Here is a 23,137-nt window from a genome sequence, read left to right on the forward strand (position 1 = left end):
TGATGTCGACTGAAAGCGACATCCAATCCCCCCTCTTCAACCTGGTTTCTTGACTTCCTGTGCCCCAGGTGATCTTCTTAACACCTTAATGGTCAACTCCTGCCAGTCAGGGTCTGTCCCTCTCCTTAGCATCCCCCTCCAGTCCTAGCAACCTGTTATCCCACCCACTCTGGGGACCTCATGCATGAGGGACAGCAGAGAAAAGGGAAGGAGGCATCTCCAGTGGGCAGAACACAGTGAAATCTGTCTCCGAAAGCAGTGTGTCTGGGCAGAAAACACTGGACAGCTAGCTTCTGGAGGCTCTGCCTTGACTGTGACTTTCACGGAATGACTTTGAGGAAATAGACAGTAAATATGAACTCAGCGTATTAGTACTTCCATTTTACAGACTAGGAAACTGAGCTGCCCAAGGTCGCAAAGCTAGTAAGCAAGAGTCAGGATCCGAACTCATAGCTATCTGATTCCTAGGTCATGTTCTCTCTGCAGAACCGTCTCCTGCTAAAAGGGCAGCTGGTTTCAGGTCCTCACTTCCTTCCCTGTACCCTTCAGTCACCCGCAGCCCACAGAGGGACCCACCACCCCGGCCTCCATCAATATCCCTTCTTCAAGGAGAGGAAGGTCAGAGCCGCGCCCTCAGCCCAAGGATGAGGATGAGGTCAGAGCATTACCCAGCTGCAGCAGATGCTAAATAATTCATGGGGCTGCTGTGAAGCAGGGGCTGCAGCTTCCGAGAGGGCCCAGAAGGCACACAGCAGACAGGAAACAGAATCTGGTCACTTGCATCTGAGCCCAATCTCTGCAAGCCCCATGGGGCTGGAGAAAGTGCCTCATTTGGTGACAAAGGGTTGGAGGGCATGACCCCAGGCAAGTCACTTCACCTGTTTCTTGCAGCTCTCGCGTTTCTAGCTCTTCTGCGAGGTGTGGCAAGAGCAGGGAACCAGTGTAAACCGGAATACTGGGTGTGGCCTGGGTGTGGCCCTTGGCAGGTCCTCTGTGAGAGGTATTGATCATTCCCCCCCCCCCCCACCCGCCGTCTGCCTTCCCATAAATCCAGTATGTCCCTCAAGGGTGCCCCTCCAGCATGCCAGGCAACAGCAGAACTGTGACAGGGGTTGTCCCCCTCTCTTGCCCCATCCCTACATTCCCAGACCTTGGGGCAGGAGCACAGGCACAAATCGTGGCTGTTTTTGGAGGCTTGGTTTCCTCCCTTAGAATAAATCCCCAACCAAGAAAAGGTTAGTTGGAATCAAACAGCCTTTGTTGGTCTAGAAGAGAAGAGACTAGGTTAAAAATATATGTTAAATCCCAGAAACATTCTCAGTGAACACATGGGGATTCTGTGATAGGAATTCCTCAGAAACAGAGGTAAGTTCCTTTAATTCTGAGCAGTTAGGGTCCACACTACTCTACTCCAGGCTGAATGGCTTGACACAGTGGGGGTGAAATTTACCAAGGTGTTGGTCTGATTTACTTGCAATAAGTCCCAGCCTCTTCTGGTTTTCTTCCATCCTAGGCTCGTTTGTGATACGGCCGGACCCCTTTAGGGAAGGCACCTCTCTCCTAAAAATACACCTGTCTTCTCCACTCGGCCATGGCCTGGAGGGAGCAGGGCCACTGGGTGGTCCTGAGCCAGGGTGGCCGGCAGCTTTCAGGAGCCCATCCCTCCTCCCAAGCCAACACCCAGATCCCTGGAGGACTCCGATGATGAACCCACACTCACTGCAGGCTGCTCTTCGTGGCCGCCTGGTGAGGCCAGGACTCACAGGAGACTAGCACTTTGAAAAGCAAGACAGTGCCTTTATTCATGGTAAGGGATCTTGGGGCCACCAACCTAGATCAAGAAAAGTCCGAGGTGCACAGAGCTCCCTCTCCCCCTCCATCAGAGGGAAGTAATACTCTGTTCATGGAGCTAAGCAACCCAGCACATGATCGGTCAATGGTGGTGATGGGGGGGGGGGCGGCTGTCACAGGCAGCTGTATGGCCTTACTCTCTCTGCGGGGCCTGTTAGCCCAATTTAGCTCTGGAAAAATATTCCAGTAACAAAGGCACAGGCTGCTGGGGGCAGGAGGGTGGTGCTGGAGAGCTGTGGGCTGACCACAGGGTGAGGTGTGGCCCTGCTCTTGCTCTCCCCCCCTACCCTGGGCACCCAGAGGCGACCCTGCCCTGAGCACAGAGCTCCAGGGGCACGCCTGGGGAGGCCCCCCAGGGACCAGCCAGCTCTGCCTGGTACCCGAGCGCAGGACAAAACCAGGAGACGATGCTACAGAGATGTCGGTCCCGTGAGTCTGGTGCTGTGCGCATCTCCGTCCTTGCTGCCACCATCATCAGGTCCTGAAGGATGCCCCCCACTTCCCTGGGTGGTCATCAGGACCCTCTGGAGCATGTCATGGGAGAGAACAGTGCCAGCACATTTGGGGTGCCCCCAGGGTGAGGCAGAAATGTGTACGTCGGCCCAGCAGGACATGGCACGAGTCCCAGTTCTGTGAGCAGCTGAGACCCCAGTCCATATGACCCAGGACTCTCAGCTGGCCCCTGAGGATGCAGCCCCAGCCCCCACCTTGTGTCTCGATGGGCCCCAGTTCGTTGCAGGTGGGGAAGGCATGGGGCCGTGGTGCAAGGGGGCATGTGAGGGAAGCACCAAAGGGGCTCAGATCCAGCACCCACAGGCCACGAAGAGGAGCGGTGTCTGCCCAGGCCTCGGGCTGAGCTCTGTCCCAGCTCAGGGGCCTTCCACGGTCCAGGTGGTGGCAGGAAAACCTGTTGAGAAAGCCCACTTCCGCCAGGGCTTGGCTCCGAACACCCAGGCACAGGCGGGACAAGCTGATGCTGGACACCAAGACAGCCAGGAAGGCCCATGGTGTGAAGACAGAGCGTCTGAGGATGGCCATCTGGAGAACCACAGCATGGGGACACTTGGGCTGTGACTGGGGGAAGGGCGTCCAGGGGGGACGAAGGCAGGCAGGGCCGTTCTGTAGATCCTTGTGGCCTGTCACAGGGCGGGTCAGGAGAGGCCGGGCTGGGCAGCAAAGGGAATGGCCCTAGGCCCCCAGCCACACACCTCAGGGCTTCACAGGCCCCCACTCAGTCCTCTGCTTCAGGTTGGTGGCCTCCGGTCCCTCCCAGCTCCAATGACAAGGGTGGGAAAGGTGCTGGGCCCTGCCCAGCCCAGAGTGAGGTATGAGGACATCAGGACGACGTGCGGTTCAGGGAAGAGGGCTTCTACCATCTTGTTTTATTTTGCGGGGACTGAGCCTAAAGTAACCAGAAAGAACAAGAGTCAAAGGGGACCCTACCACTCGGGGGCCCAAGCTCTGGCTTTTACTAAAAACAGTGTCTGAGTCCCAGCGGGGCTGGTGCAATCTGACATAGAAGGGAAACTCTGGGAGAAGTTTGTTTTCCTTCCGGCAACCTTTCTCTCCCTTCCAACAGAGACATTTTTTTTCCCCTAGACCGGTGTCAGAAAATAGCTTCTGACTCGTGGGGGAGAAACATTCCCAAGCTCGGGAGGGGCGGGCTTGGCAGCCCAAGCCCCTTTGCAAAGCCCGGAGCCAGTGTCCAAGGGTCAGAGTGCTGCTGCTCACTGAAGCCCAGGCCACTGGCCTGGCCCCAGGGTGGGCCTCGGAAGTCGTAGCTCAAGAAAACCTGACGGGCGTGGCCACCTCTAGAGGCGCTGTGGCCTCGTGGGTCAGTCTGCTTACCTGTGACAGGGGCCGGGAGAGGGACACCCCTCCCTTGCCTCTAAGGCCACGTCCAACCCTAAAATGGCACGATTCTGGGATTCTGACTCTGGGAAGAGGACAAAATGCTGTCCTGTCCACCTTTCTTGGCAGCCACGGGGTTTAAAATGAGCTGATGTGGAAAAGCCTTGTTTACCATAAAGGACTGAGCCAAGGGACATGTTAATAACTGCCCAGGAACGAAACCAACCGGAACCAGCCGACCCTTCCACCTCTGGAAACCCACTTTGTAAACAAGGGCAGCGCTCCCGGAGCCGCGCGCTTCCCCCGCGCTCGGCACAGCATGTCAACAGCCCAGGCCGGCGCCTGTCCCCGCGCCGCCCCCGGCGGCACCTGCATGGCCGTCCCCCCCAAGAGGGTTTGAAGTCGCTCTGCCTTCCCTCACACACGCCCTCCGCAGAGCTGCCTGGTGGTGGGCCCCTGTCCCCGCTCCGGCCTTGCGTACGGCCAGGGGAGGGGGGTTCCCGGAGCAAAGCTGCCCGATCTCAGATAAGCCCAGATGCTGGGCCAGACCCTGGACGGGCGCTGGGCCCGGAAGTTCACTGTGACCACACGCGACACGACGCACAGGCTCAGCCGAAGACTGCTTCCCTGCGGGCAGGTGGCAGCCGCTCACTGCACGGAAGGAAGCAGCAGCGTTCACACGAGCCGGATTCGGAGGGAGAAAGAGGAACCACCCACAGCCCCCGGAGGCGGCGGCTCACAGTGACCAAGAGCCCGGGTCAGAGACGACATTCCCAGAGGAAGGACTCGTCAGGCAAAGACGTGTTTATTAGGCACCCCTCTCCTCACAGAGGAGCAAGACCCAGGACCGACGCGCCTGAGCAATCTCTCGAGGTTGCAGGAATCTCTCCGAAGACTCCAGAACACGTTGGCACTGACCGGCCACCCCCAAGAAGAACACTATCCGGCTGGGGCACGAGGCCGGGGCTGGCTCCTCGGCTCCAGAAACACTGAGGAGTGGGTGGGGGGGCCCCTGGGACACCCACCCAGACACTGGCAGACAAGGGATGGCCTTCCTGGCTCTGAGGCACAGTGGCCCTGAGCCATGGAGAGGGCAGGGGCAGGAGGAGAGCCGTGGGCTCCTCACCCAGGCCACGTCCCAAGGGCCCTCCCCAAATCTGCCTGCCTCCTCCTGGCCGCCGACTCAGTCCCACACGTAGGGGTTTCTAAAGACCTGGGAGTTCTTGCCGTCTCTCGGCGGTGTGGCTGCCTGGTGGCTCTGGGCCGCATACATGTCCTCGGCCCTCAGGGTGGAGTTGGCACTGCCCATCACCTGGCTGTTGGCGGTGGCTCGTGGGAGGATGACGTCGTAAGCTCCTTCGGACTGGAAGGAAGGACAGGAGGTCTCACAGCCAGGTTCCGCCAGAGCGGACGTGCAAACATGCTGCTTCCTGCAGGGCTGGGCCTGCCAGCTCCCCCTTCCCTGCACCCCCCCCCGCCGCCCCCCAGCAGGGCCCCAGCGGGGGCCTGGGCTGCGTGACTTCACCTCTGGAAACAGAGCGGCTGGCCTCTGACCTGGAGCCCCTTCCCTCTCCCCCTGCAGAGTGCCGGGCCTCTAAGCATGGGAAGAGGCCTCCAGTCACCTCTGACGGCCCCGGGGCTTCACTATTTTCCGAAGCAGAAGCATTGAAGCATTGTCTTCTCAAGCCTCCTTCCTCCTGCTCCCAATTCCTGGGGGAAAACCCTGGGGCCCAGTGCAGAGTGAACCACACTGAGCACCACTACCTGCCTGACTCCCAGGCTCCCTTCTGCCCAGACTCTTTCCCCGAGCCCCTCAAATGGCAACAGGACACCCAATGGCATCCAAGCCGAGGTCTGCCTGGCGGAGGACAGCCCTGACCTTGGGCATGCGTGCCCACATTTCTTACTTGAAGCCCGGGTGGGCTAGTCAGATGTGGAGACTTAAAACCCAAATTCTCTGGAACCTGGCTAGAGCTGCAGTGGCCCTACTCCTGTGTGGGGGAGAGAGGGCTGTGGGGTGACAAGCGTCCAGAGGCCTCCATCCCAGCTCCTGCCCTAGAGGGAAGGTGAACTCCTGGCCCCACCTGTCTTATCCCTAACCCCTGCCGCTCCAGGGCCCTCAGCCACCTTCCATCTAATCAGACCCGGGTGGTCCTCCCACTGGTTTGCAATCCCCAGCTCGCTAGCCCCTGGAAGCTCCCAGAACATCTAGGCAGGCAGGGCTCAAACCTGGGTGTGCCTCTGAATCACCTGGGCCGTTGGTTCAGCCACAGCCACACCTAGTCAGGCTCCACCCAGTGGTGGCCTGGTCAGTGTTTAACTGGGGCAGGGAGGGAGCCCCCTTCTGGCGTCCTCACTCATTTCTGTGGGTGGTTACTCCCATCCGGGAAGATTCCAAGTTATCGCAGTGATGCCACGGGAGCTGCTAACCATCAGCCCATCCCACCCCTGGCCCCACACAACTTGCATTTGCAGCAAGTTCCCAGGTGATGGTAATGCTGGGGGCTCCGAGGACCACGTTTTGAGAATCACCGTGTCAGATAAAATATCCCTGTTCGCCCGGATCCTCGGCCCCCGGGGAAGCAGGACTCAGTGTGTCTGGGCGAGTGAGGGGGGGCCAGGGTGAGACAGCTGCTGGAGGAAGGATCCTGGGGGGGTCCACAGCCTGAGCGGCTGGGACTCTGCTCTTGTCCTTCAGAGACTCCTTGCCCCTCCCAGTGCCTGACTGCAGGTTCAGCTTAGAGAGAGGGAAGGGGCTGGAGCTGGGAGTTTCAGATACTTACTGCACCCCGCCCCGGGGGGCTCACCGCACAGAGGGGATGAGAACACCACCCTGCCGACCTCCCTGGCTTCCTGTTCCCAGCGTCCTGCCAAGGCAGGTCACTGACCTCTCCCCACAGTGACTGCCAGCCCAGGAGAAGGAACATATATGGAGTGAGTGAGACTCTAACCCACTGTCTTCCTGTTCCCACCCCCCACCGGCTAATGCAGCATCTGGTTTCCAGAACCCAAGGGAGGTATGAGGTTGAGAGCTGCCGCCGCCTGCTTGTGGGGGGAAGGGAGCCAAGGCCCTCTTGAGACAGCTGTGGTTAAGGAGTGAGTACTTACCCAGACCTGCTTTTTGGTCCTTTGTGCCTTCGGAGGCACCAAAAAATGCCACCTCCCTACCTGGCTGAGACCTTCCTTTTTCCCTCCCCAAGCTCCTTAGGGTAAAGCTGGCATCTCCCACCAGCTCAAAGAGGCCCTATTCTGCACTCTCCGCAGCCCAGGGCCCCCAGTCTTCGTGTGATGCCCCAGGACACAGGGCAGGTCCCACTGCAAAGCAGCTGGAGGCAGTGTATATACATCAAGTCCAGGAAAAGGGCATTAGGAGCCGAGGGGCTCCGTTCCCTGAGGCTGCTGCGCCCGACAGAGAAGCCTGCCTTCTCCCTGCCACCTCCACCCCAGCCCGCACCGGCCACACGGCCTCTGCACCAGCCGGCTCAGGCTGGGCTCTGTGGCCCCAGCGGGGTCACAGAGACCCTGGGACCCCACTCACCGGGCCTTTGTGCATCAGGGCCATCTCGGTGGGCTGGTACACACTGGTCAGCAGCTGCCCGTTGTACCCACTGTATGGTGACACCGGTCTCTTAGCTGCAAAGAGACAGGAGAGCGGTTTGGGGGCTGGGCTCTCAGGCAGGGCTTCCCAGGGGGCACGGGCAGGGAAGAGGGTGTTCGCCTGCCCTGGGATAACATCTAACCCAGAGGAAGCCTGGCCAGGGGTGGCCAAGTTGGGGGGAGGCTGCAGGTGTGGGGGCCCCTCTAGAGACCAGCATGCCTTTGTCAGGAGTCAAGAAGAGCACGATCCTGGGCTTTCCTGCAGTGTGAGGACCCTCCCCCCCTTTCGGCAAAGAAAAATGCTCCTGTCAGCAACCTTCATATCCCCATCCGCCCTCCGGGGCCAGAGGCCAAGAGGGGCACATGGGCCTTCGGCCGCTGTCCAAGATGGCCAGGCTCCAGCTCTGGCCTCCACCACTGCAGGCCAGCTGCCAGGCGCTCGGGTAAGCAGAGAAGAGACCCCACAGCCTGAGACTCCTCACGCTGTCCCGGGGCACAGCTGGCTGCTGATCCTCCAGGACCCTGCAACCCAGAGCCCCACCAGGACTGAATGTACATACATCCTGTCCTGTGGCACCCTGGCAAGTTTCCAGAACTATTTTCAGCTCCAAGAATACCTCCCCATGCCTTCGGGTGTCTTGGTGTGCTGATCTGTTCTACCCTGCTGGGGTTCCCAGGGTGTCCGAGGAAAGCTGACGACCAACCCCTGGGGCCCGAGAGCAGGCTGTGCCGTGAGGGCAGGCGGAAGGATGTCTGTCTCCTGCAGGCTGATGGCCCGCAGCTCCAAGGGACCACAGCTACACAGGGCAGGCTTCCTAAGTGCTGGGCCCACTCGATTGATTTTTCCATTTAGAAAAAAATAAAAGAAAAAAACCCTCCCAGCCCCAGAAATGTTTGCCTCGAGAGGACAAAGGCTGAGCACTACGTGGGCCTCATGGCCAGGCACAGGGTGAGAGCAGACGTGGGTGCACAAGCCCCGCCCCCACTCAATTGGTCCCACTATGTGTGTGGACCAGGGGCCACCTCGGTGGGCAGATCAGAGATCGAGTGCCAGACAGGACAAGGGTCACTCCTTTCCCCCAAACAGAGCTGATGGGGATCTCAGTTTGTAGAGAAGAGGCAGGGAGTTCTGCTTCCAGAACTTCCCCCGTCTCTGACTCAGCCCTCTGGCAGAGACCCCAGAGCTGGCGACGGACAGTCAAGCAGTTGAAGTCTTAAGCCCCCAAACATCCTGATCAGCCCAGTCTGGGGCTGGGGACAGGAGGTCTGTCCTGCTTATTCTGTCCTGTCAGGCTGCCTGTAGGCAGCTGGCTAAGGACAGCACGCCCAGGACACGTCGGGAAAGGTACCGCACGGGGCACACAGTACGTGCTCAATAAATGCTAGCAGTCCTCACAGTTAACAAATGCCAGAGAAACACTCTTCCCTTCGGAAGCTGGGAGGTCAACTGGCCAAGTGTCCCAGAGAACCTTCTCCCCTCACCGCCTCACCCCACCCCCGGCCCTTGCCCCCCGCCCGCCTGCCTCTCAAGCTGTTCCCAAGGGCTGGGGGGGGGGGGCGCTTGGCACAGGCTGCAGAGGCTTCACCCATCTTGCCTCTTCCAATTCCAGGCCGTCCTCAGCCTGACCCCTCCTGTGCCCCTGGTGCTGGGCTCCAACAGGAAAGCCCCATCCCATTAACAACGAGCCTGGACAGGAGCTTGGGGACAAGCCAGCTGGAGAGTGGGTGCTGCTGAGATCAGGATGTGGCATAGTGCTTTTATCAAAAAGAACAAAATCGGGGCACCTGGGTGGCTGAGTTAGTTAAGTGTCCAACTAACTCTTGATTTTGGCTCAGGTCGTGATCTCAGGGTCATGAGATTGAGCCCTGTGTGGGGCTCTGTGGTCAGCAGGGAGTCTGCTTCTCTCTCCCTCCCTCTCCCTCTGCCCCTCCCCTAGCTTGCGTGGGGGGGAAGGGGGGGCTCTGGCGCACTCTCTCTAAAATACATAAATAAATCTTAAAAAAAAAAAGAGCAAAATCTTAACTGAGAAGACTTTTAACGGAAACGAAGGCTATTCATATGTACATAACAGAAAAACAAGTCCGGGAAGGGCAGTTGTAATCATAGTAAAAGGACAGGAGTACCTAATACTTCTAGAGTAATCTCCAAGTGCCAGGCACGTGCATTAACTTAATCTTCACAAGAACCCTATTTAACAGGAACCATTATCATCCCCATTGTGCAGATGAGGAAACAGAGGCACGTGGAGGTGAAACAAAGTCAGAGGGGGCCCAGAACAGGAAAGAACAGGGTAGAACTGGGGAGACAGCCGGGGGGGGGGGGGGGTGTTATCTGTAGTGTTTGAAATTTTTACAGTGAAAATACATTCAGGAACTACAGGAGTATTAAAAAAAAAAAACAAAACTTAAGAAATGGAATTCAGGGACTTGAAGGGAGAAAACTAGCGATAATTCGAGAACCTTCCACCCTGCTCAGTAGACCAGCCCTCCCCGGCCTGCCGTCAAGGAGGTGGACCGAGAGACCTGGGTGGGGAGGGGTGGGGAGGAGTGGGGCGGGGAGGGTATCCCTCCCCCTACCTGAGGCTGGCTCGTCCATGGAAAATGCCTTGTTCTCCACAAACATGCTCTGGCCCTTCTGCTCCTTCAGGATGGTCTCGTAGCCGACGCCGCGGGTGGGGTACATGTCCCCCTGGTAGCTCTGCTCTGGGCTGGCCTTGGTCACCTGGGAGACCTCCGGGATGACATAGAAGAGGACAAAGGCCCAGGCGTTGGCGGCGAGCGCGATGGCCAGCGTGGGGTCATCCCAGGTGGGGCTGTTGTGCTGCCTGTTGCCGTACGTGTACATGACAATCCACACCACCCATATGGCGATGGAGGTGGCCGTGGCGAGCAGCACGAAGACCCCGTGCTTCCGCCAGCGCTTGAAGCGGCCGCACAGGGCCGGCCAGGCCCCCGTGAAGGCGCACAGCAGCAGCAGCATGACGTAGATGAGCGCCATGACGAAGTCCATGTTGGCGATGGCGCAGGGGGAGGCCGCGGCCCAGGCGGCGCTGCCATTGCCCGGCGGGCCACCGTGGCCACCGCCCCGGACCAGCGTGATGATCAGCCACTCGGTGTTGATGACCACCTCCACGAGGGTCAGCAGCAGGGCCACGGTGAAGACCACCCAGCCCCGCGGCCCGTGGTTCTTCCGGGCCAGAAAGTTGAGGGCGAAGACATGTGCCACCAGGCACGAGAAGCAGATGGCGAACAGGACCCCGAAGAGGAAGCGCCGGGAGGCACAGGTGGAGAAGTCAGGCTTCACGACGCAGGCGAAGACGAGGCAGAAGAGGCCCAGGGTCCCCAGCAGGAAGAACACCTGGGTCCCCAGGAGGCTCCGCTTCTTGGTGTCCTGCACAAAGGGCAGGCTGGCCACGAGGATGATGGTGAGGACAAAAGTGGTGACAACTCCCGCCCCAGCCACTGCCTCCAAGATGATGCCCCAAGCCCCAGAACGGTCACACAGGTTGTAGTAGAGGGGGTTGAGGTCCGGGCTACAGCCAGGTGGCACGGGGTTCTGGGCCTGGGCCCCGGCGAAGAGGAAGAGAGGCAGCCCCAGGCACGTCAGCCAGGCTTTGGGGATGGCCATCCTGGCTCCTAGGCCAGGCTCCAGCTGGGTCCCTAGAGACAGAGAGAAAGGCAAGATCAGTCCTCCAAGGCCAGACTGACACACAAGTTACTTACTGTCCCCTGTCCTGAACCAGGGCAGAAAGCGTAAGCGGATCACGAGACTGTCCCCATGGGCTTCAGAATCCTTCTTAACACAGCACTCCTGGGAGGCCTATCGACTGACCAGAGAGGCAAATGAGATGAAGCCCATCGGCCATCTCTGTTCCTAGTCATGGAAAAGGAGACATCTATCACTGAATTTTCAGGTTTCCCCCTCCCCCTGCCATAACCAGCATCTGAGTGTTCCCTGAGCTCTTGCAGTTCGGGCTGAGGGTGACAGGGTTTGAGAGCAAGTCGAAACCAAGCCTATCGCCCATTTAGTGTTTTCTCTCTGCCCTGAGGCTCTGCCCATGATGCCCACGTTCATGGCCAACCCGCCAAGCACTCATTCACACAACAGGTACCTCGCGAGCACCTGAAAGGCATGACCTGAAGCCGGAAACAAACGAAGAGACAGACCGTGCTCCTGGATTCCTCCCTACACCTCCCTTTCCCGCTCTTCATTTGCCCACTTTTCACGCCAGCTCTCGTCTTCAGAATCCAAACTTCTTTGTCTAGCTCCGGTTGCCGGAGTCAAGGATAAAATAATTTCTCAGCCAGGGAGTTAATGACTTCATGCAAAAATCCTCCTATGAGGCATTAACATTTTAAAAGCAAGAATGGGGAAGGGCATTGCAAAGCCCAAAAGAACTCATCTGTCATGGAAGACGTTAAGGCATTGTAGCTAGAAGGCCAAAAAGAGATCTTTCCTTCACACCAGGAAGGTACCCTCGTACTATGTGCTCCTCATCTGACCAGTCCCCGCTCTACCAAGTTCAACAGATCAGCAGCAAAGAAAACGGAACCCCTGCTCTCAACACCAGCGGGACGATCCCTGTGTGAAGTGGAGGTGAAGAATGTGGCAGGTTAAGAGACATGAAATATCCCATCTGTGAAAGACTTTAAATTTACTTGGAGAACAGAGTCTCAACGTTCTAAACAGCCAAGTTCAAAAATAGTTCAAGTTCAAGTACCCTGCCTCTTCCTCTCCCACTTGTTGGGTCCCCGGAACTCTCCAGAGAAATACTGCAAAATACAGATATGCACATTAAATCACCCCTTATGTTCAAGTACCCTGCCTCTTCCTCTCTCACTTGTTGGGTCCCCGGAACTCTCCAGAAAGATGGCAACCAAGCTTTCCAGGACGGTAGTGACCACTAGTGGCTTGTAGGGGAATGGCATGATCCCACTCTTTTCCATCTTCATTCTTCCTCCTCTGGGGGTGGTGATGCACAGCCTACCCCCTTAAGTTTTCACCATTCCTAGTCACCTAATTTCTAACAGGCGAACAAAAGTCCTAAGTCTCAGTCAATAGAAACTGTCTCTCTGTAATTGATAAGTGGAAGAGTAGGTGCTACTGGATCAGGGAAAATAAAACTCGTCAATTGAGTGAAACCGACAAAATAAAGATCGTCAATTTTCCAAGTCCTTTAGAACATATCCTACAGGCTCAAGGTGCCCCTTGAAAATACTGTAGGTATCTCAACCTTCTCAGCTACTTCATTTTTTCTTTTTTTTTTTCTTTTTAAGATTTTATTTATTTGACAGAGAGAGAGAGAGAGAGCACAAGCAGGCAGAGTTGCTGGCAAAGGGAGGGGGAGAAGCAGGCTCCCTGCAGAGCAGAGAGCCGGATTGGGTTTAGATCCCAGGACCCTGGGATCATGATCTGAGCCCAAACCAAGACACCTAACCCACTGAGTCATCCAGGCGCCCACAGGTACTTCATTTTTCAGTTAAGCTTGCTTTCCCCCCAAATACTACGTATCATTAACTCTTAATAAACTAACATCTTTATTGTTTTCCTAAATAACTCCATGGTCAGAGCTCAGTTGCTCTTGACTTCTAATGCAAAAGCACGTTTCCCCTGCATCAAGATTTAAATAAGCTTTCGTAGGGGACTTTGGGCAATCGTAAATCAATAAAGCATAAACTGTATTTACAAGTGCTGGAAAGAAAGAAGAAGGGTGGAGGATTGATGAGTAAAGGAGGAACACTGAACAACTCCGGGGAGGGAGGTAATTGCAGATTATTTCATTCAACCCCATCTTGGGTATTTGGGGCTCATAGCAAAGCAGCCAGAATTTGTGGTAAAGTTGGAGATGTGTAATTGACCCCTGAGAAAGGCCACCCCGATTTAGACCCCAGGTATCTGCACATCTTCCAGCACTTCACCCCCTCCCCACTCCGGGTCTCAGTTTAGAAACAGACAATTATTCCCAATCAGAAAATATTTACTGTGCATTGGCGGGGGGGCAAAGCCTAGTCGTTCTGAGCTCTGGGAAATACAAAGATGAACAAATATAGTTCCTGACTTGATGGGCGTTTTATTTTTTTTCTTCCTGACTTGGTTTTTAAAATCCAGGAGAGATAAGGTAGGACTGTGAGAAAACGCTAAGGGCCAACCAACAGAATTTGCCTCTGGGGGAGGGAAAGGTCCTCCAAGAACACAGAGGAGGAACTCTTCCAGCTGCGGGGTCAGGAAAGAGAGAGGGGAGAAGAGCTTTCAACAGCATTTTATTGGGTATTTTATCACCTTCAAGCATGAACTAGAACTAGGCTTGTAAGGGGAGGCACAGACTAGAATTGCTACAGGGAGATTGCTACAAGGTGGTTGGGGTATCATTCTAAGGGCAATGGGGAGCCACTGAAGCTGCGTTTTGCACAAACGTGGCGTACTTAGGGTTCTGCTTTAAGATCCGAATCTGGCAAAAAGCACAGGCAATCGATTTGTTGAGGACACATTCACCCGTTTAAAGATCGAGGCCAAAGGTAAAGCCATAATGGCTAGATCTGAGAGATCCTTTCCCAAATAAAATCTAAGGACTGGTTGGAGGTGCGGGAAAGGATACCAAAGCCCACGCCACAAGTTCAAATATGATAACAGCCATGTCATGACAAAAAAAACCAAGCCAGGTCCCATTTAGCTCTGCAACTCTTCTGGTGGGCACTTCTTCTTGACCCATCTTGCTCTTAGAAGTACACGCCTTCACCCTGCCAGATCCAGCAACCTCATAACTCTCTGCCCCACCAATATGGGCAACTCCATTTCTCTGTTCCCCCGGAAATGCAAGGGTGAGTATCCAGAAATACACCTACTCAGGCCTAAGGCAGTGATCCGTGGAGGCCAGCAGATTTAGAGACGGAAGCTCACAAGAGTTCAGCCGGTCAACCCATGCCACTTTTTAAATGGTGCTGAAGGGGAAACGCACTGCAAAGAGATAGACCCAGCTCTCCCTAACAAACTCCCCCTCCTGTGGGTCCCTAAAGCCTGCACTTCCTGGCTGTCTTCTGAACCTTGATGGCTCTTCTGTGCCTGTGTCTCCCCTACCAGGCTGGGAGTGTGTGAATGTAGTGAATCTTAGCATCCCTGCAAACATGTAGCACAGGGCCTTGAACAGAGTAGGCATTTAAAAAGCATTCGCTGAACAGTCTCGGTGCCCACTTCTCCCCTGCCTTCCCCAGTCTGGAGTCACATCTTCTGCCTCAAGGTTCTCAGTGGGCCCAAGGAGGGGCGTGAGAGGGGGACCTCCTCCAGCCCCATGAACTTCTCCTACACCACCACTGCAGCACAGCCCAGTCTCGGATTATTTCCTGCACAAAAGGGCCCTTTTGCTTCACCTCCCTGGAATCAGTCATACAAATATTTTTAATCACCTCTGAAATCAGCCTCTCCCCAGCTCAGCCATTCTGCCCCCAGCTCTGGTCTGAGTCAGCCCAATCCAGTTCCAGAATCCCCCTCCTCCCAGTTTCCCTCTGCAGGGGGAGCAGAGAGGCCTCAGCAGTGGGGTGGGTTCAGAGGCCCAGCTGGCCCTGACTGGCTTGACCAGAGGCAGTCAGGCCCTCTCACCTTTCCAGAACAACCCCCTCCTCACCCCCCACCATTCACACCAGAACCTGAGAACCCCTAGGGCATAGAGACCATCCTGAAGAGGGCACCAGGGTCTTCACAGTACTGCCCTGGTCTGGATCTCCCAGGCTCAAGGATACAGTAAGATAGAGACACACAGCCCGTGGTTACATTTAGGGGTGCCATGACCCCTGACAGCCCCCTCTCAAAGGCACCTAGGCTCACCCAGGGATACCACAGAGCATCCTCCTTTCCTCATCGGCCAGCACTCAGCAGCCTATCAGGAGAGATGGATGGACCCACCAACAGCCCTCCCACCTCCTCCCCTTCTCCCCCATCCCACCCACCCTTGCTGGAGTCCTGTACTTAGACTCTATCATCTTACTCCAGTCCAGGGGGCTCTGGCGACCAAACTCACCAATAAGAGGCATCCGAGAAGCCCTGTCAGGAGGTACCTCAGTACCCAGGCTCAGAAGGGAGGTGCTTCTGGGAACCTCAGCCTAGACCTCTGCATCAAGTAGGCATTTGGGCCAAAATTTCCTGAGCATTCTGAAGCGTGTAAGTCTTCAATCCAAGGGTCTGCTCTGGAATGCCACTCTGGAATGCGCCCTACACCCCCCCCACACACACACGTAAGACACAAGGTGGGGACCTCCAAGAACACAAACCCCTATTTTGACACATTCTGGTCCCTGTGCTTTAGGATCAAGATCATGGAGCTTTTAAATGATCGACTTTTCTGAGCTGTAAAACTGTGGGCTTGAGATTGGAGGGGCGCTACCCAACCCCTGTGGCTGCAAAGCACCCCCCCCCCGAAAAGCCCTGCGGGGTAGGAGGAGAGAGTGGAGCAGGGATCTAGAAGCCAAGATGCCAGAAGTAGGGGCTCTTTGATGGTCTGATTCCAAACGTCCTACAGAAAGATTCTGAGAATTTCCCTCCTCTCTCCTGGGGTCTACACCGGCGCTCCCCTGGCCCTGGGAACAGAATGACCAGGGACCCAGCCTGTCTCCCGCATTCCCTCTGGCCACAGAAACCTGCTCTCTCCATCCCGGGGCACCGGAAAGGAGGCCGGCCCACCAGTCGCTGCTGACCGTGGACTCACGCAGAGAAGCAGCGGGAGTGGAGGGGCACCGACTGTGGAGTTCGGGACAGCGCCGGGCTTCCCCCACCCCCGGTCCCCAGCCCGCGCGGGTTTGGAAAAGTTTCTGCGACCGAGCGGAGTTGGCGCGGCGTCCTCCGCCCCCCGGTCCTCCACCCTCGGGCTTCTGCCCTCGCCCGCGGCCCACCGGCCCGACCCGGCTCTTCCGGGCGGCGGAGGGGAGGGCGGAGCGGGAAGGCAGCAGCCCTTACCTGGGACGCGCCGCCCGCCCCACTCGGCGCGGCGTTTGGGGCCACCTCCAGCCCCAAGGGGAGAGCGGGCGGGGTGAGAGGGGCTCCGCGGAGGGCGCGGAGCCAGGCGTTGGCCGGGCCTGGGGTGGCGGGGCCCGGGCGGGGGCTCGGGGCCCGGGGCCTGCCTCTCCCGGGAACCTGGGCTGGGCCGGCCGCGCTCGGTAGCTCCTTCTGGCGCTGGCCTCTCCCCGCACTCGGCTTCTTTCTCTGGGCGAGGGTGGGCCGGCGCCTGCATCACCGTGACATCACCTCCATTCAGGCGCTTATCGGGCTTCCAGTGCTCCAGGTATGTGCAGTCCGTTTGCACAGCAACAAAGCCCGCCAGGCCCTCCCCCCGCCGACTCACCTCCAGGCTCGGGCAAGGCGCACTTTCCGGCCGGGGAGGGAGCTCGGAGTTTCTGGCGGAGCTGGCCTGAGTGTTGTTGCTGTTTACTGCCACGCCCCCGCACGCGGGCGCGCGCACTCACGCGCACTCACGCGCACTCACGCGCACTCACTTTCAGGATTCGGCTTTCCCTCCGGAAAGCGGTTTGGGGTGCAGCCCAGCACGCGTTGCCGGCGGGCTCTCCCGCCCCGCATGTCCCAGCGCGCACACACGAACACGCGCAGGGGCCACCTTGGTGTGTCTCACCTAACTTTCGTCACCTTCGTCCTGGCTCTCCCGTGAGGGACCCACGCCGGACACAGTTCGCTGCTCTGGGCTAGAGAGAGGCGCACACTCAGACACAGTCCGTCTTTGTCACGCCTTCTGCGCCCCCTCCGCTCCCCGAGCTTGCACACGTGGACACACCACACACCGACTGTCCGCCTCTAACACGCGCGGCCTTTCCTCGGCACCTGGGTCACCAAACGTGCATGGGGGGGCAACGCGAGCGCCCCCACCGCCGTGGGCCGGGCCCGGATCCACTCGGGACCGTGAACAAACGTCGCCCTGGGCCCGACTCCCCCGCGCCTGGACTTCCTGCGACCGCCCCAGACACGGTCCAACTCTTGAGAGCGCGCTCCCCTCCCCGCGTCCCCGTTCCCTGTTCCGACTTGTCCTAATTAGCCTTCACGGTCATGTTCCCCGGGGTACAGTGTTTAACCCGGCCCCCGCGGACCCTGCGCTGCGGGACGCATCGGCCCTGACTCCCAAGTCCAGCCCTCCCGCCGCCCGCGGACTTTTCCACGAGTTCGGGTACCCTCCGCCCCACTCCGCGCCCCACCCCCACTCCCGGCCCGGGGGTGGATCAGCCGGTTGCCACTCTTTCCCCTCCGGCCCCAGGAATCAGCAGAAAGAGAACCGCAGAACTGGAGAAGCGAATCCAGTCTGGGACATCCCCGCCCCAGTAAACAAGAGGAGATTTTTCCGGCCGCCTTCCCCTGGGGCTGCGGGCTACGCGGGAGGTGGGCTGCGCGGTCCGGGGGCGCCCAGCGGGGCCTAGTTAGCATGCACTGGAGGCCCGGAGGGGCCTCGGCGCACCGGGAAGGGAGAGGTTGTTGGGCCTGGCCGGGGCCCAGGGGACGCGGAGGGAGGGCAGGGCGCCGGGTCTCCGGGGTGCTGGTTCTCGTGACGCCGAGTTGCCTGGGGGATCGCCAGCAGCGCGCGGTCGGAGCCAGCCGGTGGCGGGGCGGGCGGCGGGGCGTGTTTGCACAGCCCGGAGCGCCCGCGAAGGGGGGGGGGGGCGGGGGGAGGGGAGGCAGCTGGTCCCGGGCTCGGGGGTGGCAAGATTGGGGGGAGGGCGCGGGGAAAGGGGAGGGGTACCTCCGGGGCTGTTTGTGTGCCGCAATCTACGACAGGCAGGAGTCAAACTCAATGAATCACCGGGAGCTGCCGGAGCGATAAACCTCAGGCCGGCTCCTCCCCTCGCGCACCGGCTTTTCGGACTCCTGATGGGAATGTTTGCTTAGCGGCCGGGGCTGGCGGTGGGGCCCTGGGTTTTCTAGAACCTGCCTCCCTCCCTGTGCCTTGCCCTCGTTTGCAAGCCTGGGAAGTGCGGTGATCACCGAATTGTTTCCGCTCTTTTTAAATATTAAAAGAAAGAGCGCGTTTCTGGTGCAAAGTTGTGCGTTACTCTCCATCTCCCTCCCCTAACTCCGCCCCCGCCCCCACGTCTCCAGGACCCTCCTGTGAGGGTGTGCAGGCAGGTGCCCGCGCTGGGAAGGCAAGCCCTAAGTGAGCCCGTAAGTCCCACTGGCCTCTGACTGTAGCTTTCATTAACAAGGCAAGTATTGTCGGAATCAGTTCGCTGGGAGGGTTGCTTATTAGCATATGTGAAAAGCCAGTTCTGAGAGCCGGGATAGGTGTGGGGAAAGTGGGCTGGGAGCAGACCAGCTGTGGGTCCAACCCATCTCAAGTTTGCTCTCAAGCTTCTGGAACTCATTCAGGTACAGAGGGCTCTCCCAAGAGGCAAGTTTTCCCCCATCAGTCCCTGCCCAGGCAGGGGTAAGGTTGGGATATGGGGTGCCTGGACACCCACTGGGAGTGGGCGGAAGAGGCCTGCCAGCCCTGAGCCGTAGGCACCACTGGAAATGTAGGGCAGCTTTCTGAGAAAGGTTTGCTGGGTCCCTTCTCACCCCGTCTCACTCTGGACCAGGATCTGCCTTCAAAACAAAGCAAGGCCCACAGGGCAGATGACCCAGCCCTCTCAGCCTCCAGGATCCCTGGTGCCCTCTGCTTCAGTCCCTTGGGCAGGGCTGGCCATGGGGTGGTGGGCCTGGAGGTCCAGCTCTTGAGAGCCCCACCCCACTCCAGCCCCTGTGAGCCCCACCGTGGGGGTGGGGGGTGCTGCTGGACGCAGGTGGCCTGTGTTGGCTAGAAGGGAAGTTCTGTGAGAGGTGTGTTGTTTTCCAAGACTCCAGGTACCGGGTCGTCTGTGCCCCTAAATGCCATTCACCAAGTTTAATGACCCATAGGCATATAAGCCTTTATGAACTCCCGTTTTCACCAAAAAATAAGACTTTGTGAGGTCATCTCATATGGATACTGCCCACCCACTGTTCAGAGAGATCCTGGATTGATGGATTGTGGGGGAGTGTCTGGCCTCCCTCCCTCCCCTTATATATGGTGCTTGCTGGGCTGCGGAAACTCCTTTCATCCGTCCCAATCCTCCTTCAATGAGCTGCAAGAGGCTAAGGGACGGACAAGGCCCAGGGGTCAGAAGCAGCTCTGCCACCTGCCGGCTGTGACCTGGACAGGTCAGTGCATCTCCCTGGGCCCTACTTTCCTCTCCTGTAAAATGGGCATGATAACCCCACCCTTACATCTCGCTGTAACATCCAGATGAATCCGAGTCTAGGATGTTCCTCACACTGGCCTGCCCCTCACAGGTGCGGAAGGGTCAGCCTCTTCTTTCCTGGTGCATCCCCTCTAATCTCTCTAACCTTCTTTCAATTCTGTTTTACGGTTATCAGAATAGCCTTATCATGCCGTGCTCCGGGCCTTCGCCTCTGCTGTTCCTTCATCCTCCAACATCCTCTACGTCCCACCCCCCTCCCTTTCTCTGACCAAAATTTTTACAAAATCAGCCCTGCCTCCGAGCTCAGCCCCAATGGCCCTCTGTGAAGCTTTCCTCACCTTCCCCGGAAAGAACCGTGGGAGTTGCTTTACCCACAGCTTTTTATGCACTTGTTTATTTATCATTACGCCAGTGTATCTTCATCAGGCCTGTCAACTGTTGTCTCCCCAGTTAGATTGTGCCCTTCCCCAGAGGGGGACATGTCTCACTCATCTTGTGGTCCCTGGCATCTGGCACAGAGCCGGTCACGGGGTAGCTCCACTGTTCTACGGTCAGGACAGTAGCGGTAAGAGTAGCCATCCAGCCCCTGGAGAGTGGTCTGCCGCTGACCTTCCTCTTGCACCTCGGGCCTCGCAAGCCGGATCCACCTGCCCTGACCTGCCCACGGCGCGAGGCCTTCCTGGAAAGCAGACAAGCCCCAGTGCCTTTTGGAGAAGTCCACCGCCCTGGGGCCAGCCATGCCCTATGTACGGTAGAGGAGCTTGACCACCTGGCTTGGGGCATAAGGGGTGAGGAGGCTAGAGGTCAGTTTTGCTCCCTAGAGGGAGTTCCTTTTGCACGGGCAGCAGGAGTCCAGATTGCCGTTTCAGCCGGCGGAATCCCTCTCGGGAGCCATTTCCTTCTCTGGGGAGGGGGAGGCCTGCCCCCCCACCCCTACCAGGGTTGAGTGCCTTTGGTCTTGTGGCCTGGCCCCAGTGAAGCGAGAACAGTCCCTCCCTGAGCTGAGGGTGGGGGTTCTTGGCTCCCTGACAGGTAGGTGCCTGGAATCCTGTGCCAGGCGGCTGGGTGCCCCACAACTGGCTGGTAAACAGATTTTGCATTTGACTTTTCCTTGTTCCCCGGCTCCGTATTAACTGGTTACTGCCCAGCCTACGGAGTCTGGCTAAGGCTCCTTTTCTCTTAGGTTTATAGGACTGATGCTTGGACTGGTAGGTCCCGCCTGGTTTTTTTTTGAAAGGACCCAGGCCCCAAGGTGGCACCTTAAGAAGCAGGAAGCCAGGGGTCTGGGAGTGGGCAAGTTAAACACTAATTCACCGCAACCGGCTGCCCATGGGTGATCCCTCTGGAAATGGACCCAGAAGTGGGCCTTGGGCAGAGCCTGCTGGAATGTCACCTGCTGCCAAGCCCATCCACAGTGGCCACAAATCTGCTTCTCCCTTTGCCCCCGCCCCGTCCATGGCTCAGTGGCCACTAACCAAATCCCTGTGGAGGAGAGAACTGGATTTTCTGAGGTGCCCAGGTCTGGAGAGTGTCCATCAACAGACAGTGGATCTAGGAACCAGGGTCAAAGCAGAGGGTCCAAGGAGTCAGGCCACTCAGCCCACGAACCCCTTCCAAAAATGAAAAAGAAATGTGTACACAGTGCTGCATCTTTCGGGGGAGGGAGGGTCTCACCCCCACCTGAGCACATTTCAGGGATCCAGTAGCCTTTAGCTCACTCCAGCGGCTACATGGCCCCAAACTGATTACCTTGCTTATGGTCTTCCTCCCACTCCCCAACACCTCCAGGCCCCCTGCACACCTCCGTCCATTGGGGACATTCCCTGACTTCACCCCTGCACTCTGCTGACAGCTTCACCAGCTCCCCCTGCCTTGAAGTGAAAGATTAAGCTTGCTCGCTCAGCATTCAAACATCCCCCCCACCGCCCCCGCAACCCGCACTCAGCCCCAGCCTCCAGCCTCATCCCCGCCCCCTTCCCTCACAGGAAGTGGCCACTCCAGCCTGAGAGGTCAGCTCCCAGTCTGGCCACTGCACTTGCCTTCCTGTGGCTTTCCTCACGCCGCCCCCCACTCTCAGTCTGGGAAGCCCCCTCTGATCTCTCTGATCCAGTCCCCTTTTAAAGTCCTGTGCTCCTCCCAGAATTTTTTGCTGGTGACCCCACCCCAGAGCCCTCCTCCTCTGCTCTCCTAGAGCTCCCTTTCTAAGGCGAACTTGCTAGCCTAGTACTGCTCTGCACCGTTAATTATAGCTTATGCATAAATATCTTACCTCTCTAATTGCTGATAGGCGTGGTGGGGGTTGGATTCAGATTTCCTGTCTGTCCTTCCTTGCAGCCCCTCGGATAGTGCTTTATACGCACAATAAAAAAAAGACAATAAATATCAGCTGAAGAGTGGATGCGCCAGCCAGGAGCTGAGCGAGGCTGCCTTCTTGAAGGGGAAGGGCAGGCTCAGGGTCTAGCCTTGGCCTTGCTGCTGTCGTGAACGCCCTACTCAGATCCCTGGCTCCCTCTGGCTCCCAGAATTCCAGGCCAGGAAGTTCAGAGAAATGCTAGCTGGTCTGATAATCCCAGCCTCATCACAGCTTGCCCCTGGGCAGTGCTGTACAGTTTTCAAGTGTCTTTTGTACATATTCAATCTTTATAACCTTATGAGTTCAAGAAAGCAGACATGATTTCCATTCCGTAGATTTAAAAACTGAGGTTCGTAAAGGCCAAGCAATGTGGGGTGCATTCAAACCCATCTGTTCGAACACTGCTGGACTTGCATTTCTCTGTGGGGTGCCCACAAAGTGCTTTTTCTCGTCTCTCCTATAGCTCTTACCTTTTCTGCCTTATTCATGTACGTGTCTTATGTCCCCAACCAGGATGTGAGCTCTTTGAGGGAAAGATGTGTACCTGACCCATCTTGGTTCCCTGGGTGCCTTGCCCATAGTAGGGCCTCAATAAATGTTTGTGAGGGAGGACATAGAGGAAGGATCTGGACAGGCCTGCAGGGGAGAAAGACATTGGCAATAGAGCCCCTGGCTTCCAGCTGACCCCCTCCCTTCTCAGCCACCCTCCCTTCTCCCAACAGTCCCTTCACTCTCCGAAGCCAGCCGCCTGTCAGTGCTCTGCTAGACAGCCTGGCCCATGGCAGGGCCACCTGTCTCCCTCTCTAACCCCTCTTCCTTCTCCAACCCTGTTCCCCGGGTGGCCGCTGGCCCCTACGATCACTCACGCACTCACATCCCCTCTGCACGCACCAGCCTGCCCTGCCTTGGGGGCCCACTCAGCCCTTCACTGGCCCCGCCAGCCACCAACGCAATTCTCTCAACAGCATTCAAAAGACCCAGGTGCTGCCCCCACCCCCTCGCCTGGGATTTGAGGGCACCCTGACTCTCGAACTCAGCCAGGACCCCGAGGTGACGGAGAAAGCCAGGGTGCCACAGGAGAGCCAGACCGGCCGCACTCACCAGAGATGCCGCTCCAGCGGGCGGGGCAGGGCCAGCCAGCTGGCTGCTGGGCGGTGTCCAGTCCCAGCTGTTCCCCCCTCACGCTGCTTGGGGCTTGACTCTGTCTCCCTTGCCGGAAGCCCAGCTGCGGTGCCGCCGGAGGCTGCCGGGAACCTAGCCGCGCTATTCTGGGAGTGTGCTGGA

At 57.8% G+C, this 23,137-nt stretch overlaps 1 protein-coding gene across 18 annotated transcripts; it reads right to left on the reverse strand.

Moving 5' to 3' along the window:
- Window positions 1-1,776: 1,776 nt before the first annotated feature.
- On the reverse strand, window positions 1,777-23,137 carry GPRC5C (G protein-coupled receptor class C group 5 member C). Of its 18 annotated transcripts, none has more exons than XM_044389078.3 (8): window positions 18,027-18,088; window positions 16,914-16,983; window positions 16,629-16,694; window positions 15,312-15,502; window positions 9,877-10,959; window positions 7,241-7,335; window positions 4,916-5,065; window positions 1,777-3,253 (listed from the first exon to the last, which is right to left on the reverse strand). In XM_044389078.3, the coding sequence occupies exons 4-8, from the start codon at window positions 15,322-15,324 to the stop codon at window positions 3,221-3,223; spliced, it is 1,374 nt and encodes a 457-aa protein (XP_044245013.2). In that variant the 5' UTR covers window positions 15,325-15,502; window positions 16,629-16,694; window positions 16,914-16,983; window positions 18,027-18,088; the 3' UTR covers window positions 1,777-3,220. The 18 variants fall into 18 exon arrangements, with proteins under 18 accessions (XP_044245013.2, XP_044245012.2, XP_048068216.1 ...); XM_044389077.3 differs by lacking the exon at window positions 18,027-18,088 and adding an exon at window positions 17,745-17,853; XM_048212259.2 differs by lacking the exon at window positions 18,027-18,088 and having other exon boundaries at window positions 16,914-17,449.

The sequence above is a fragment of the Ursus arctos genome, unplaced genomic scaffold (genome assembly GCF_023065955.2).
Source record: "Ursus arctos isolate Adak ecotype North America unplaced genomic scaffold, UrsArc2.0 scaffold_24, whole genome shotgun sequence".
NCBI classification, from domain to species: Eukaryota; Metazoa; Chordata; class Mammalia; order Carnivora; family Ursidae; genus Ursus; species Ursus arctos.

What these genes read in the sequence shown, in the direction of transcription:
- GPRC5C (XM_044389074.3), bottom strand. Translation starts at nt 16,517, where the DNA reads ATGCAGGCGCCGGCCCACCCTCGCCCAGAGAAAGAAGCCGAGTGCGGG. An exon ending in GGGCGGGCGGCGCGTCCCAG is followed by an intron (nt 10,960 to 16,243) that starts GTAAGGGCTGCT and finishes CTCTGTCTCTAG; the next exon opens with GGACCCAGCTGGAGCCTGGC. An exon ending in GAGACGGCAAGAACTCCCAG is followed by an intron (nt 3,254 to 4,915) that starts GTCTTTAGAAAC and finishes TGGTTACTTTAG; the next exon opens with GCTCAGTCCCCGCAAAATAA.